The following is a 13,111-nucleotide window of genomic DNA, read 5'->3' as shown; positions in this document are numbered from 1 at the left end:
CATCCGGTATGCTGCGTGCATTCAATTGGTCTTGCAGGGTTGCAAGTTTTCAGTGTGGAATAAGCTCGGTTATTAAGCATCCTATTTTGGAGGATGTCGGGTGGCCGAGTGGAAGTCACACTGGGACGTGCAACTTGGTACCATTGTCACCAATTCAAATCACACATGTGATACCTTCTAATACACTGTATATAGCATTCCAGTCATGTTTTTTACCCTATGTAATTCTAATACTATGCAGCCAATCGTGATTCCTTTACTCTTCTAACCATACCAACAAAGATATCTTGAAATAGCATTCACCATCATCAAAGCTAAGTATTTGAGATTTGTATTATTCACCAGCCTAAGTCTGTTTTATTCAACCATCTTCTGAGTGCTATACCTTGGCAAATCATGTTCGGCAAGTTTTTATTAAAGTGTGCCCTCTCCGGCAATTTGACATCCAATCATTTTGTTTTATATCTGTTGCCACATGCAGCGACAACTCTGATTGGGATTATGTGTTACAGGTACAGTCAATTAGATTTATTCATTTTACTCAGGTCAAATAAGCAGCCACTCAATAGAATTACACAGGTTTGTGAGGGAAATGTTTACCTCAAGTTTGTGTAACTGTGTGATTTAGACGATGGAGCTACGTTGACTAATACAGACACGCTGCAACAGTCATGGTAAACACATTAATGTGTATCACCATTAGAACAGCCAAAAGATGGCATGGAGACTTACAATGTGCCTGCTTTACCAAAGGTTACTTGGCATGTACATGTATACAAAATACCGTCAAGTTGCTTACCATATTTGCTCTATTAGTAGCACATACACTTAATTGTCAGTAGCATGTCTATGGCCAAAGGAAGTGATATTTGAATGTTCAAAGAGTTAAATAAGAACGATATTTATTGTATTTCCTCCATTGCAAGCATATGCAGCACACAATTACTGCATCAAAGCAGTAAACACAACATAAACACAGCAGTATTTGGTATTCATAATATCGTACCTGTATTTTTCATTATTAATTGGTTCCGGTGGTGTAACAAACACAGTTCTTGCACTTTCAAAAGATTCTTCTAATTCCATCAGTTTTGTCTCTATTTCACATTTAGCATCCACCTAAAATGTAATGTTTCTGATTTATTTTCCATCAATATCTCAGAAGAAATCAAGTGAATTCATTTCATTACACTTAAAAATTATGGCATTAAAACCACACCATCAATTTGTGTATGGTTAATGCCTATACTTGCTGATAACTGTGTATGCTAAATACTTACCTTCTCTGCACACTCATCAAAAAAAGCTAAACTTGCATCATTGTTCGACACAAACGATCTTTCTTCTATAAATCGTATAAACGACTGAGTTTTCATCAGCTGGCTGAACAGTTTATAGTTAGCTCTATCACGACTTTTCAAAAATCCTTAATAAAGAAGAGAATGTTGAAATTAACTAATCTGACTTTTCTGAAAAACAAAAGTGTAGCTAATTACTGACACATGAGGGCGCTGTGTTTCATCAGTACAACACATGTAAACGTATGGGGAAAATGTGTTAAAATAAAATTGTTCATACATCAAACTAAAATCTCTTCAATTGAAAACCAGAAATTGCAGACAAAATTTGGGCGCAACATAGTTTGCACATGTACAAGTACTTACATACTAGTAAATGACATAGATGCGGCTGTAGCTAAAATAAATCAGTTTATGATAATCTAGCGTACAATAACTACAATTTTTTGGTGTACATGTATTTCTATGGTGTATCAAATATTTCATTGCTAATCATCATACAAGATGAAGGAGCTTAAAAGAACCCAACACCACCCACACACCCTCACCTACACCCTAAATATTTATATGCCATGCAATTTCATGCGTTGAAATGACACTGTCTCTAGTTTTCTGGGATGCAAAGACCCATTTTACTGATTTATTTACAGCTAGAAGCCTGTCTACTCGTAGAACTACCGATTAGAAGTTTATTTTTCGAATTCACGGGGTTTCCATCACCCCCTTCGTGTGATAGTGTTCCATTTCCACAGGAAGCACAAGTTTATGAATTTCGCAATTTGTTATTTTAACTAAAACTTGGCATACATTAAATAGTGATTATGTGATTTACTCCGTGTATTGCTTAATAAATAATGCATATCATGAAGTAATAATTACTTCATAATATGCATTTTTTTATGTTTATTTTATAATACACATGTTCTCATCCCCCTTCTCAGATAATGATATGGTCCAAATCTCATCTTGCAAAACTGTAGTTTCATGCACATGTGCCTAACCAGTAACATTTAGTAGGCATAAAAAGTGGAGAACAAAAACATAACTGTGGGTTGTAAAGTGGGTGATTAGCCAGGTCAAGCGGACTGCAATTTATAGGCATGCAGACCTGCTGCTTCAAAGCAATGAGTAAGTATCGCAATGTATTTATGCAAGTGGATATCATATTTGCTCTATTAGTAGAGCAAGTGCTTACGTAAATGACATAGGCGTGTCTGTAGCTAAAATAAATCATTTCATAATGATCCAATAACTGCAATTGTTGGTTTGCATGTGCTTCTGAAGGAGCAAATACGATACATGAAAAATATTGCTCACTATGAGATCAAGAACCAAAAAAACAAAACTTTTATACCCATGTTCATTTAAGTATTATGCATTTCAATTTTCGTAAGAATAACAATTTCGTAAGCTTTCGCAGGAATGAAATTTTGCAATAGTCACCTGCTAAAAAATGTCAATGAAATGTGCAATGCATTAAATTTCACATTTTTCCCCTGAGTCAAGATTTCATGAAAATTTATCCCTCAGTAATGAAGTGTTTTACAAGAGTAGATATTCAGAAATGTAGCAGCACAAAGCTCACGGTACAATGACTGGATTTTCACTGATACAATTTATAAAATCTTACCTTGTAGATCAAATAATGAACTTGGGTCCGTCGTCTGTTCTGTCGGTTTATCTGTAATTGGTAGTAAATACTGTCTATATCCTTTAAACAACGTAGCCATAAAACGAAGAAAAGCTTCCTGGATGGAAAGTTCCATGGAAAGCTGTGAAACACAAAACACCAGGATATTGTTAATTCACAAATAAAATTAGATAGTTATCTGCTTTGGTATGAATCAATATACGACTGAAGAATAATTCTGGCCTATTGCAACTAGTAAAAGCTGTTTTAAAATTTATCCCTATTATTTGTGTTTAATTTGTTTCTTGTTTGTATTCAGTTTAAATCCTGAAAATCTCTATTTAATCAGAAAAATGTAGTGACCTTTAAAATGACATGGGCCTTTAATAATACAAAACAGTTCCTTTAATTTGTTTGAGAGTGATAAATGGGTATGATGAATGACTGTAAAACATGTACAGCTTGAGTCAAATTTGGCTCCAATAAACCTTCAGGATTGAACTTGGATAGGACAGAGGCGTGACAAGGCCCAACTATGTAAACGAGAACCCCTCTCTATCAAACAGGGCCAAATTTCGGACACAATCGTACAACAGATAATCTCCTGTTAATCTACGATAAAGGGGTGTCGAATAAATCGAGCACTAGTCTCCTTGGGATTATCAGAGAACTTGTTTCATCATAGGAGCCAAACGACAAGAAAGCGAAGAGCAACACTAAACTCAGTGATAAAGAAACAGTCTGGCTGTAACAATTCAAAATTCCATAGTAACATGGTTTTTCTTATTAGTATTAAAATCACTGTAATCTAGACTGTGATGCTGACAGTAATAAATACCTGTTTTCGTTTTTTCGTGAAATCGTGATGTAATGGTGCCATTTCCACTGCTAAGTCATCAACATTCTCGCTATACACAGGATTGGTGTAAATCTCAGTGGCAAGACGAGTTAACGTATTCTTTAATTGCTTAGCTGGTCTCTAGATTTGAAATATCAAAAATATTATTATTATACATTTATCATCAGCAAATATTATTGCATGTATTTAATATTGATGGCGATACTTCTATAATGTCTATCGTGATTCATCACAAGCTTAAGGTCACTTTAAATCAAAGAAAGCTTAGAAAGAACTCCCATGTGCTGAGAGTATTGGAGACACATTAAATATAATTCGAAATTACTTAGCTGAAAACTAATTATGCAAATCAGAAAATTAATATGACCAGATTTGAGTGTAAAACTAATGAGGTCTGCGCAATGTAACAGAAAATCTATGTCTCCAAGTTTAATTGAAATGTGATTAGAACCAAAAAATTATGAATTATTATACTTATTAGGGAATTAATATGAACAGATTTTTACCCCAAACTAATTAGGTTTGTACATTGTCCTAGAGCATCTTTATACTAAGTTTCATTGAAATGGAATAATTAGCACCGCGAAAACTCCAAAATTTCGACCCCTCTAAAAATTTGGCCGCCTATTTATTTGCCGGGTTTCGGTGTTTTATTTACCTCCAAATTTTCGACTCCACTAAAAATTGCCGACTCATTCTTATTCGAAAATTGCGACCAGTTTTAGTTTTCCCCCAAACGAAAAAAAAACCGATGTGAGCGTTCAAACGGGACCTTCCTCAAAGGCATGAATCCGGGTTTCTGATTGACTGAGAGATTTTTATTTTATTGGTAACGAAAATATATTCTAAATAAACGAAGTTTCAAATAAAAACGAACACAAAAATCTCGGCATGCTGCGTTTCTGAATTGTTGATTATTACTGTACTCAGTAGTGATTATAATAATGTACACAAAATAAATTTGTTGAATGGTTATGAAATACAAATAAAAGTCAACTTAGTTTCATCGTAAGCGAATGATTCCGGTCTCGTATAAACGTTTGATGCTGTAGGATATCCGCCATGTTCTCTTAGGTCAAATAGGTCAAATCGCTAATTAACCAATCAAAAAGCTTGATGATGCGAAAACGGCATGATTTTTTTTAAATAAAAAAATTAGTTGTTTTTAAAAAATAAACTGGTCATCTGAAGAATAATTTAACATTGTTCACAGTGATAACAGCTCATTCTCGAAAGGAAGCTTACCCGCTCACGCTAGTCACGATAAAAATCATACACGTGTACTCTTGAATAGACAGACGTCAATGACTACGGTAAAACTTAGACTCTATTTTAGCCGGCAGGATTGATTGAAATGTCCGAAAAATGACGCCAAAATACACCTTAAAAGTCCCATTTTATTTTCTTAAATCCCATTATATTTTTTAATCCAAGGGCGAATTTACGGCAGAATTTGGTCCCTCAAATCACCGGTACGATGCTCAAATAAGGGACACGTGAGCTTTGATTCTAACCGGATACATTGCACTGGGTCGGGGAGATCGTTTGCTAAACTTCCATGTATCTTTTGTCCAATGGGTACCTGTACTTCGAACATTCGCAAGTTTTCCTAGGTAGTGCGAGACAGCTTTGTCTTTTGACCTATTAGTTTTGTGCTGACCTCTTCTCCGCGTCTTGATGTTTTGTTTTGCTTGTCATAATACTCACTGATTGATGACTTTGTTTAGATTTTGAGTTACAACTCGGCCACGACCTTTGCTTTTACCGTGAAACATGAGGAAGTTTACGTCAATTGACGGACATTGCATTTTTTAAAAACTAATGAAGCACACTGTCTATCATCCCCATTTTTTTTTGCTGATTTCTATTCTGAAAAATTCGACCGTCCGAAAATGCACCTTAATTTTGACTCTAAAAACACGTCACATTTCTAACACAAATTATTTAAAACCAGTCGAAATTTTGGAGTTTTTACGGTACTTTAGATATCAGTGTGAAAGATTAAAATTGGTTAATTATGCAAATTAGGTAATTAATATGTACAGATTTTAACCCACAATTATTCAGGTCTGTCTATTGTCCTACAGCATCCATGTACATTCATTGATATGTGATGTATAGTACCTGAGATATCAGTGTGAAAGTTGGTTAATTATGCAAATTAGGTGATTAATATGCACAAATATTTACCGGAAACTAATTGGGTCTGCATAATTCTAGATTCATTGAAATATGATGATTAGTACTTTAGATATCAGTAGAAAAGCTGAAAATTAATTATGCAAATTAGGTAATTAATATGCACAATTATTTACCCTAAAACTAATCAGGTCTCTGCATAGTCCTAAAAGATCTATGTACCAAGTTTCATTGAAATGCGATGATTAGTACTTGAGATACCCGTGGAAAAGCTGAAAATTAACTAATTATGCAAATTAGGTGATTAATATGCACAAATATTTATCGAAAACAATCAATCTCTGCATAGTCCTTGAGTATGTAAGTACCAAGTTTCATTGAAATGTAATGCTAACTACTTATATCAAATGCTGAAAATTAATTAATTATGCAAATTAGGTAATTAATATGTACTGATATTACCATAAAAACTATCAGGTCTGTGCAGTGTCGTATGACATCTATGTACCAAGTTTCATTGAAATGTGATGATTAGTACTTGAGATATCAGTGGAAAAACCGAAAATTGACTAATCATTATGCAAATTAGGTAATTAGTATCCACGGATTATTACCAAAAACTAATCAAAACCTAGCATTAGTTCAGAGCATCTATGTACCATGTTTCATCAAAATCCAATGAGTGGTTGTTTAGATATCAGTGGAACAGTCATGGAACCACTAAAAAATAGCTAATTATCATGCAAATTAGGTAATTAATATGCACGGATTTTTACCAAAAATTAATCAAATCTGTGCATATGTTCAGAGCATCTATGTACCAAGTTTCATCAAAATCCAATGAGTGGTTCTTTAGATATCAGTGGAACAGTCATAGAACAGCTAAAAATTAGCTAATTATCATGCAAATTAGGTAATTAACGAGCATGGATTTTTACCAAAACCTAATCAAATCTGCGCATTGGCCCAGAGCATCTATGCACCAAGTTTCATCAAAAACCGATGTATGGTTCTTGAGATAGCAGTGGAACAGTCGGACACACATACACACACACATACACACATACACACATACACACATACACACACACATACACACATACACACATACAGACACACTAACTGCAAAGACTCCCATTTTGTGCTTCGCACATGGGAGTCAAAAATTAAAACAATATAAATGTACAATATTCATTTAAAATTATCAGAAGGATTTACGACAGAATCTGTAACATCAGTATTAGAAGCCCCAGCTTCTATTAAAATGGCAACAGAGGGGATACAGCTTCTATTAGAGCACATATGAGAAATGATGAATTTTTGATTCTCAATTATTCGAAAAGAATGAGTACGACTTCTAATAGGGATGAGGTTTACGGTACAAGTATGTAACCATCATCTTACCTTAGGTAACATCTTTGAGCTCATGAACTTCCTCTCATCATTTCTAGAATGTACAAAAATTTGGAACTATGATCCTATTTTTTCTAAATTTATAAATATGTATTAGGGGAGGAGGAGGAGGCATTAAAAAATAAATGCTTGCATAGGTACATGTACATCAGCCATGACGAACTGCTGCAGATAACCCTTGACCTGGAATTGACCATTAAACTGACCATGCAATATTTTTAAAAGGCATAATTTTCCAAATGTTTTTTTCAGCAGCATAGCATGCTGGGTGCTATATGCTATTGGATAGCCATGCAGGAAATACAGTGAAGGATGCCAATTGGATTACCGGTACTAAGTAGTCAGTTGAGGCATGATGGGAAGTTAATAAATGGACGTTTCCATAGCTATGGTACTTCTGATAATGTACGTTTCGTTGTAGCTTTCTCTAAAATTAGGCACAAGTCTACAGTTACAATCCAATAATAGAAGAAAAGACAGTTAAAGCATTCCATTGACAAAATTTAAAACGTTTGCCAGATATGAAATCCAACTGAGATTTGCTACTGGACCTGTATAAGGGCTGAATAAAACTTGCATATATCTATAGTACACAGTGTTTTTTTTTTAAATGAGAACATTCAGCTATCAGGCAATTTTAAGGGTCAAGGGTCAATTCTTAATGCATCATGGCTGGAGAGACACAAAAAACAATATTTCCCTTTTTAGAAAAGCATATCAAAAATTATACACTATAGCATACAAATACACAAATGAAAAAATGAAAAATTTAATATGTATATAATAATTAAACAGAAGAAGTGGTAACCTAAACAAGAACATGCATTAAAGTTACAAGAATTTATATTTATTACATTGTACATGAATTTACTTATTGTTAAATATAGAAGCGATAAGGAAAGGGGGGGGAATAGAGAATACACTTGTCAACATTTGTTTAAACTCAAGAAAACTTTGAACTGTACAGTAAACATTCCATGTAGAAACTATCGGTCGCAGAGTCTGAGTAAATTGCATCAAAATTCAATTGATTTTTATTTTCAGATATAATAACAAAAATCAAGTAACAATCAACATCTTGGGAATGTGTGAATTGTTTGTTGACATCTACACAATTTTTGTCAATATTATAAACTTGGTGACGCATTCCAAAAAATAACATCTTTGAGAGAGACACTGAGTGTTAGCATAACATATGTTGTTGATGTCAATGAAAATAATGACAAAGGTATACAGAAGAGATATATAAATAGTAGTGGAATGTTACCTGTCTCCCATTAACTCATCAGAAGATATTTTAGGCCAGTTGAGAAGAAGAATAAATCATGAATAAAAGTTAATAACAATGAAATGATACCCATGGTTTATGAGCACAGAAGTACAAGTAGAAGTCATGTGAGATAATGGTTGTTTCATAACCTTGATATAGATACTGGAATGAAGGGTACCTTCTCTTTGATCAACTGAATGGTTTCATATATATATATATATATAACAATTTTCAGGCCATAATGACACTAAAGTTCTTCACATGGTTGCTACAGTTGATGTATGGATTGTTTTGCTAACAGGTGGTATTTGAATGTAAAGATATATCTGCTAATAACTTAAGATGAAGTGCCATGATTTTTATGTTTAAGTACCAGGATGTACGACCTTTACAGTCAAGAACCAGGATGTATGACCTATATAGGTCTAGTCTGAAAAAGATGAGTCAAGACTACCTGGCTACTCCTCACTATATACAACGAAACTTAAAACTAAAAAAACATACTTAGTTGGATTGATCACCCTTACCCTTGCCCATTAAATAGTAATACTTACTGTGATATTGTATTTGTATCTAGATCTACACATACAACATCTGCAGGTGGCTCATACATATCAAAGTACCGGGAATCCATGCCCACAATGAACGGTAATGGTGCACTGAGGACATCAGACAGGCCAAGCGGACACAGTGGTATGTGTGGACATTGCCATGTAAAAGGAAATATCATCTAATGAAGAAGAGAAAAATCTTATTAGTTTCTCTGACACTACGAGAACAAATAAGGACCTCATTCAAAATGGCAGTGCTGCATTTAAAAACTGGGAGAAAAGTTTTAACAAATTTGAAAATCATAAAAAGTGAAAAGTTTCTTGGGTTATACGACAATTAAGCGTTAGTGACTTTCGCAAAATTTTGTCTTCAAAAATACAATAAAATTATCAAATCTGACAAGCAGTGAAAATTAAGCTGTTTACAGTGATACCATATGATTTTATGCCTGATAATGTGATAGTGGTCTACCAGCATCAGAAAAAGAGTGACATCATTTCATGTTGTATTTACAAACAATGTAATATCAAATTTTACAACATGGCCATGGTGCTTATTGTACGCAGCAGTGACGTTTAGTGGAAAATTTCACAAACTAATACAAGTCGTTTTACAGATTGATTCAGCGAAGAAAAAAACTTACTGTAGAAACAGCTTCGGCAACACTTGTCAATACTGCTGGACGAAGTGAGTGCAACAATATTTTTTGTTCAGTGACAGCAAATACTAATAAAGTCAGACAGTTTTCAGGACCCAAGTTCCTTAGAAGAGCTGTAAACGATGCGCCACTGAGCGGTAATGGAGAGGTTTGCGGCTGGGTCAAATAGAGTGCATCATGTGCAAGCTGAAAAAGAAGATCATAAAAGAAAATCATCTAAGAAGTCAGACTTCTCGGCATCCTGGCATAACTTTGTAAAGTGATTACGTTGCGTCTGTATACGTTCACGCTTTAGACAGATGTATCAGCTTAGTACTAATTATTCCTTGGAACTAAAATATGCAAATGAGGCTTGACATGTTAACTAATTAAACTTGACTGTGGTTTGTTGAACTAGATCGAATAATGACAAGAATATTAATTAGATCAAAATGTAACTTACTGGTAACATTATTCTGGGTCTTTCTTGTGTTGGAAATGGTATTTCATACATAAAATGTGAAATATGCCTGAAAGCAGCGGGGAAAAAAAATAATTATATAACACTTCATTTTTTTTTATTTGATGGTTTAACATTGTTTGCCAAACCCTTCATTAGATAGCACCTCCAAATTCAACTCATTTCGGATATTAGAGTTAATAGACTTGAATGCCATTGTCAACTTTTGGCACCATCTACAAAATAGTCTTGTAGTCTGTTGATCGAAATTGACAAACGATTTGATCAAAAACTAAAAGCAATATCTGAAACTGTTTATATGGCCCAACATTACAATGAAATTTAGTGAAAATTTCCCAAAATGTGAAAATATTTGCACTTAATTTTGGTTGGGAAAAATATCTGGCACTCAAATGGTTAATCAAATACATGAATCAGGACAGAAAATAAAAAATGTTTCAGTAGTGTGAGTATCACCCTCCAAAGTTCGTATTTGATTTTTGTTTTTGTTGCTAATATGCATAATCATTCATGACCTACCTTTCAATTGGTACCAAATGGGGTCCAGATACTGATAACCTATATAAATAGGATAAGAATTTTTTAAATGCCTCAAAGAATGGCCACTGCGATAACAAACAAATACATTTATTGGTATGGAGGGTTCGTAACAGTTTGTAGGGATCTTCTTTGCCCTTCGGTTGCATGCCCAGCTTCTGTCGTTGCTCATCAGTCAGTAAATCTTCAGAATACGCTTCATAAAAAGTAACTGCAGCACCATATACCTACAGACAGATATAAAAAAACAGGGCAATGATTTATTTATTACGACATGTCTGTCGCTTTGATTCAAGCTTCTCTCCAGAGTATTATACGCATGTTAAGTAGTGAGTCCAAAAAGTGTGCAATAAACAATGAAGATAATCACCATGGTAACAATGAACACAATTACAAAAAATAATGAATACAAATACTATAACATCAAGCATAAAAGCTAGAATATATCGTTCTACAAACTATCCTCAACCCTGTAATTTTGTTAAAGATGACATTGTGATTTACATATGCGCATGGCTGGTCCATGGATTTTATTTTGATTTATAATTTTTATATTATATTTAATGCATATTACCCACTCATACAGTCCTTTCCTGCTGGCAGACTCACAGCCCAATTACAGACACGGAAATGAGGGAGAGCACAACTCAAACATACACATGTAATGAGACGAATACGTCAGCTGTCCCGCACAAACCTCTACTCCTTGAGATAAAAACAACTTTTACATGCACTGAGGATAGAAACAGTTCACAGGACTGACAGTTTACATCCCATTAGAAAGGATGGCATTCTCTTAAATACAATGCTGCTAGTCTGGGACATCATCAGAATGTACTTTTTCATTTCCGATGCCAAGTGTACAGCCAACCATGGGAATCAAACCTACAGCCACACATCAGGTCGTGCAAATGATCTGGTACCCAGAAAAATTGCAGAATATTTGCAATGAACAAATTTTTCTTTAACATTGTGCTCTATGGAGTTGTTCTAAAAATGGTGATTTTTGCAAAAGTTTCTCAAAATACGTCACTGTAACACACAAAAGAATGCTATTTCATAGTGTCATGGGACAATAGCTTCATGGTTTTACATAATAAACCAATGAACACTGTCATGCGATTTATGACAAACTTTCTCAGAAATTATGAGTAGGCTTGTACCTTAACTCCTTTAGCATCTGTGAGAACAAATGTAGAAAAGACTGGCAGTGGACGCATTCTTTTAGCTTTCCAGCACTCTATAGTGGCTCCCATAGGCAGACAAAACAATGGAACCTCTTCTGGCAATGAGAAGTTTTGGTTATCTTCCTCTGGATATCGACTTAAAATGCCTGAAAATAAATGACCACAAGAAATAGGTTCTTGAAAAACACACACTGTCATTATAAGTGATTTATCACTGGTACATAATTACTTTTGGTTTACTGGTAATAACAACACAGGAAATGAAATGAAATGAAATGAAATGAAATGAGCTACGGTATTGAAATAAGAATCGGTATTGAAATAAGAATCATGTTATTTTAATTCTGATTATTTTAAAGGCAACATAGCTAAAGGGTCAGTGAGTTATGATCAAAGTTTTGAACTCAAAAATATTCAACCATAATGTTAATGCAATATTTTGTCTATTTTAGAACAAATATACATAATTTTTTAGTAGAAAACAATTTTGAGAAAAAAATTTAAAAATTATATCAAAATTTTTTATGAATAGTGATGAAATTTGACTTTGCTGCTCGAAGATTTAAACCATTCAAACACTAAATTGATTTTTGTCACCTTTCACAAAACAACTTTTTCCATAATTTTCCAAAAATGTTGATTTTGCAGTCTATAAAAAGTTATGACATCCTAGACTTTTTTTATTCCTTGTTTCTTGAGTTTTTATAAGGCAATTTTTCTGGGGAGGGCGGGAAAAAAAATAAAATTACTTCTTTTTTTCATTAGATTTGTGTGATTCTCAAAGAATTGTAAGTGAGATCATTGATCGGAGAGAAGAAATGAAATAAAATTTTATTCCATGTATAACCTGGTTTCTCATCTGCACGAAACTTCGGTACTTTGATCATGATACTCCCACAAAAATGCAACTTGGATTTGGCATGAGGCGGCGGGCAGTAAAAAAATGAAGATAAAAATAATTTGTTTTAGCAATTTTTTGCACTTATAAGTCGGCGGGCGCGAGAAATTACGCTGAAATAAAATTTTATTTTTATTTCATTTTCGGCTCCTGTTCATTCGGCGGGTTCGCAAAACAAGGAATAATAAAAGTCTGGCCTAAGTGTTAAGT

The 13,111-nt window shown here is 34.0% G+C and overlaps 1 protein-coding gene across 1 annotated transcript in view; it reads right to left on the bottom strand.

Moving 5' to 3' along the window:
• Window positions 1–13,111, bottom strand: part of LOC100366358 (C-myc promoter-binding protein) — a 77,835-nt gene that overhangs the window by 37,249 nt on the left and 27,475 nt on the right. The window contains exons 6-15 of the mRNA XM_085506994.1: window positions 11,980–12,149; window positions 10,799–11,043; window positions 10,262–10,328; window positions 9,805–10,005; window positions 9,164–9,339; window positions 7,331–7,373; window positions 3,767–3,907; window positions 2,929–3,070; window positions 1,281–1,426; window positions 1,007–1,119 (exon numbers count right to left, since the gene is read on the bottom strand). Of these exons, the coding sequence (XP_085363120.1) occupies window positions 1,007–1,119; window positions 1,281–1,426; window positions 2,929–3,070; window positions 3,767–3,907; window positions 7,331–7,373; window positions 9,164–9,339; window positions 9,805–10,005; window positions 10,262–10,328; window positions 10,799–11,043; window positions 11,980–12,149 (1,444 nt within the window). The remainder of the gene's footprint in view (window positions 1–1,006; window positions 1,120–1,280; window positions 1,427–2,928; window positions 3,071–3,766; window positions 3,908–7,330; window positions 7,374–9,163; window positions 9,340–9,804; window positions 10,006–10,261; window positions 10,329–10,798; window positions 11,044–11,979; window positions 12,150–13,111) is intronic.

The sequence above is a fragment of the Saccoglossus kowalevskii genome, chromosome 13 (assembly GCF_978046115.1).
Source record: "Saccoglossus kowalevskii chromosome 13, keSacKowa6.1, whole genome shotgun sequence".
In the NCBI taxonomy this organism is placed as follows: Eukaryota; Metazoa; Hemichordata; class Enteropneusta; family Harrimaniidae; genus Saccoglossus; species Saccoglossus kowalevskii.
The sequence above is the reverse complement of the archived record's forward strand: the minus strand, read 5'-3'. Positions and strand labels throughout refer to the sequence as shown.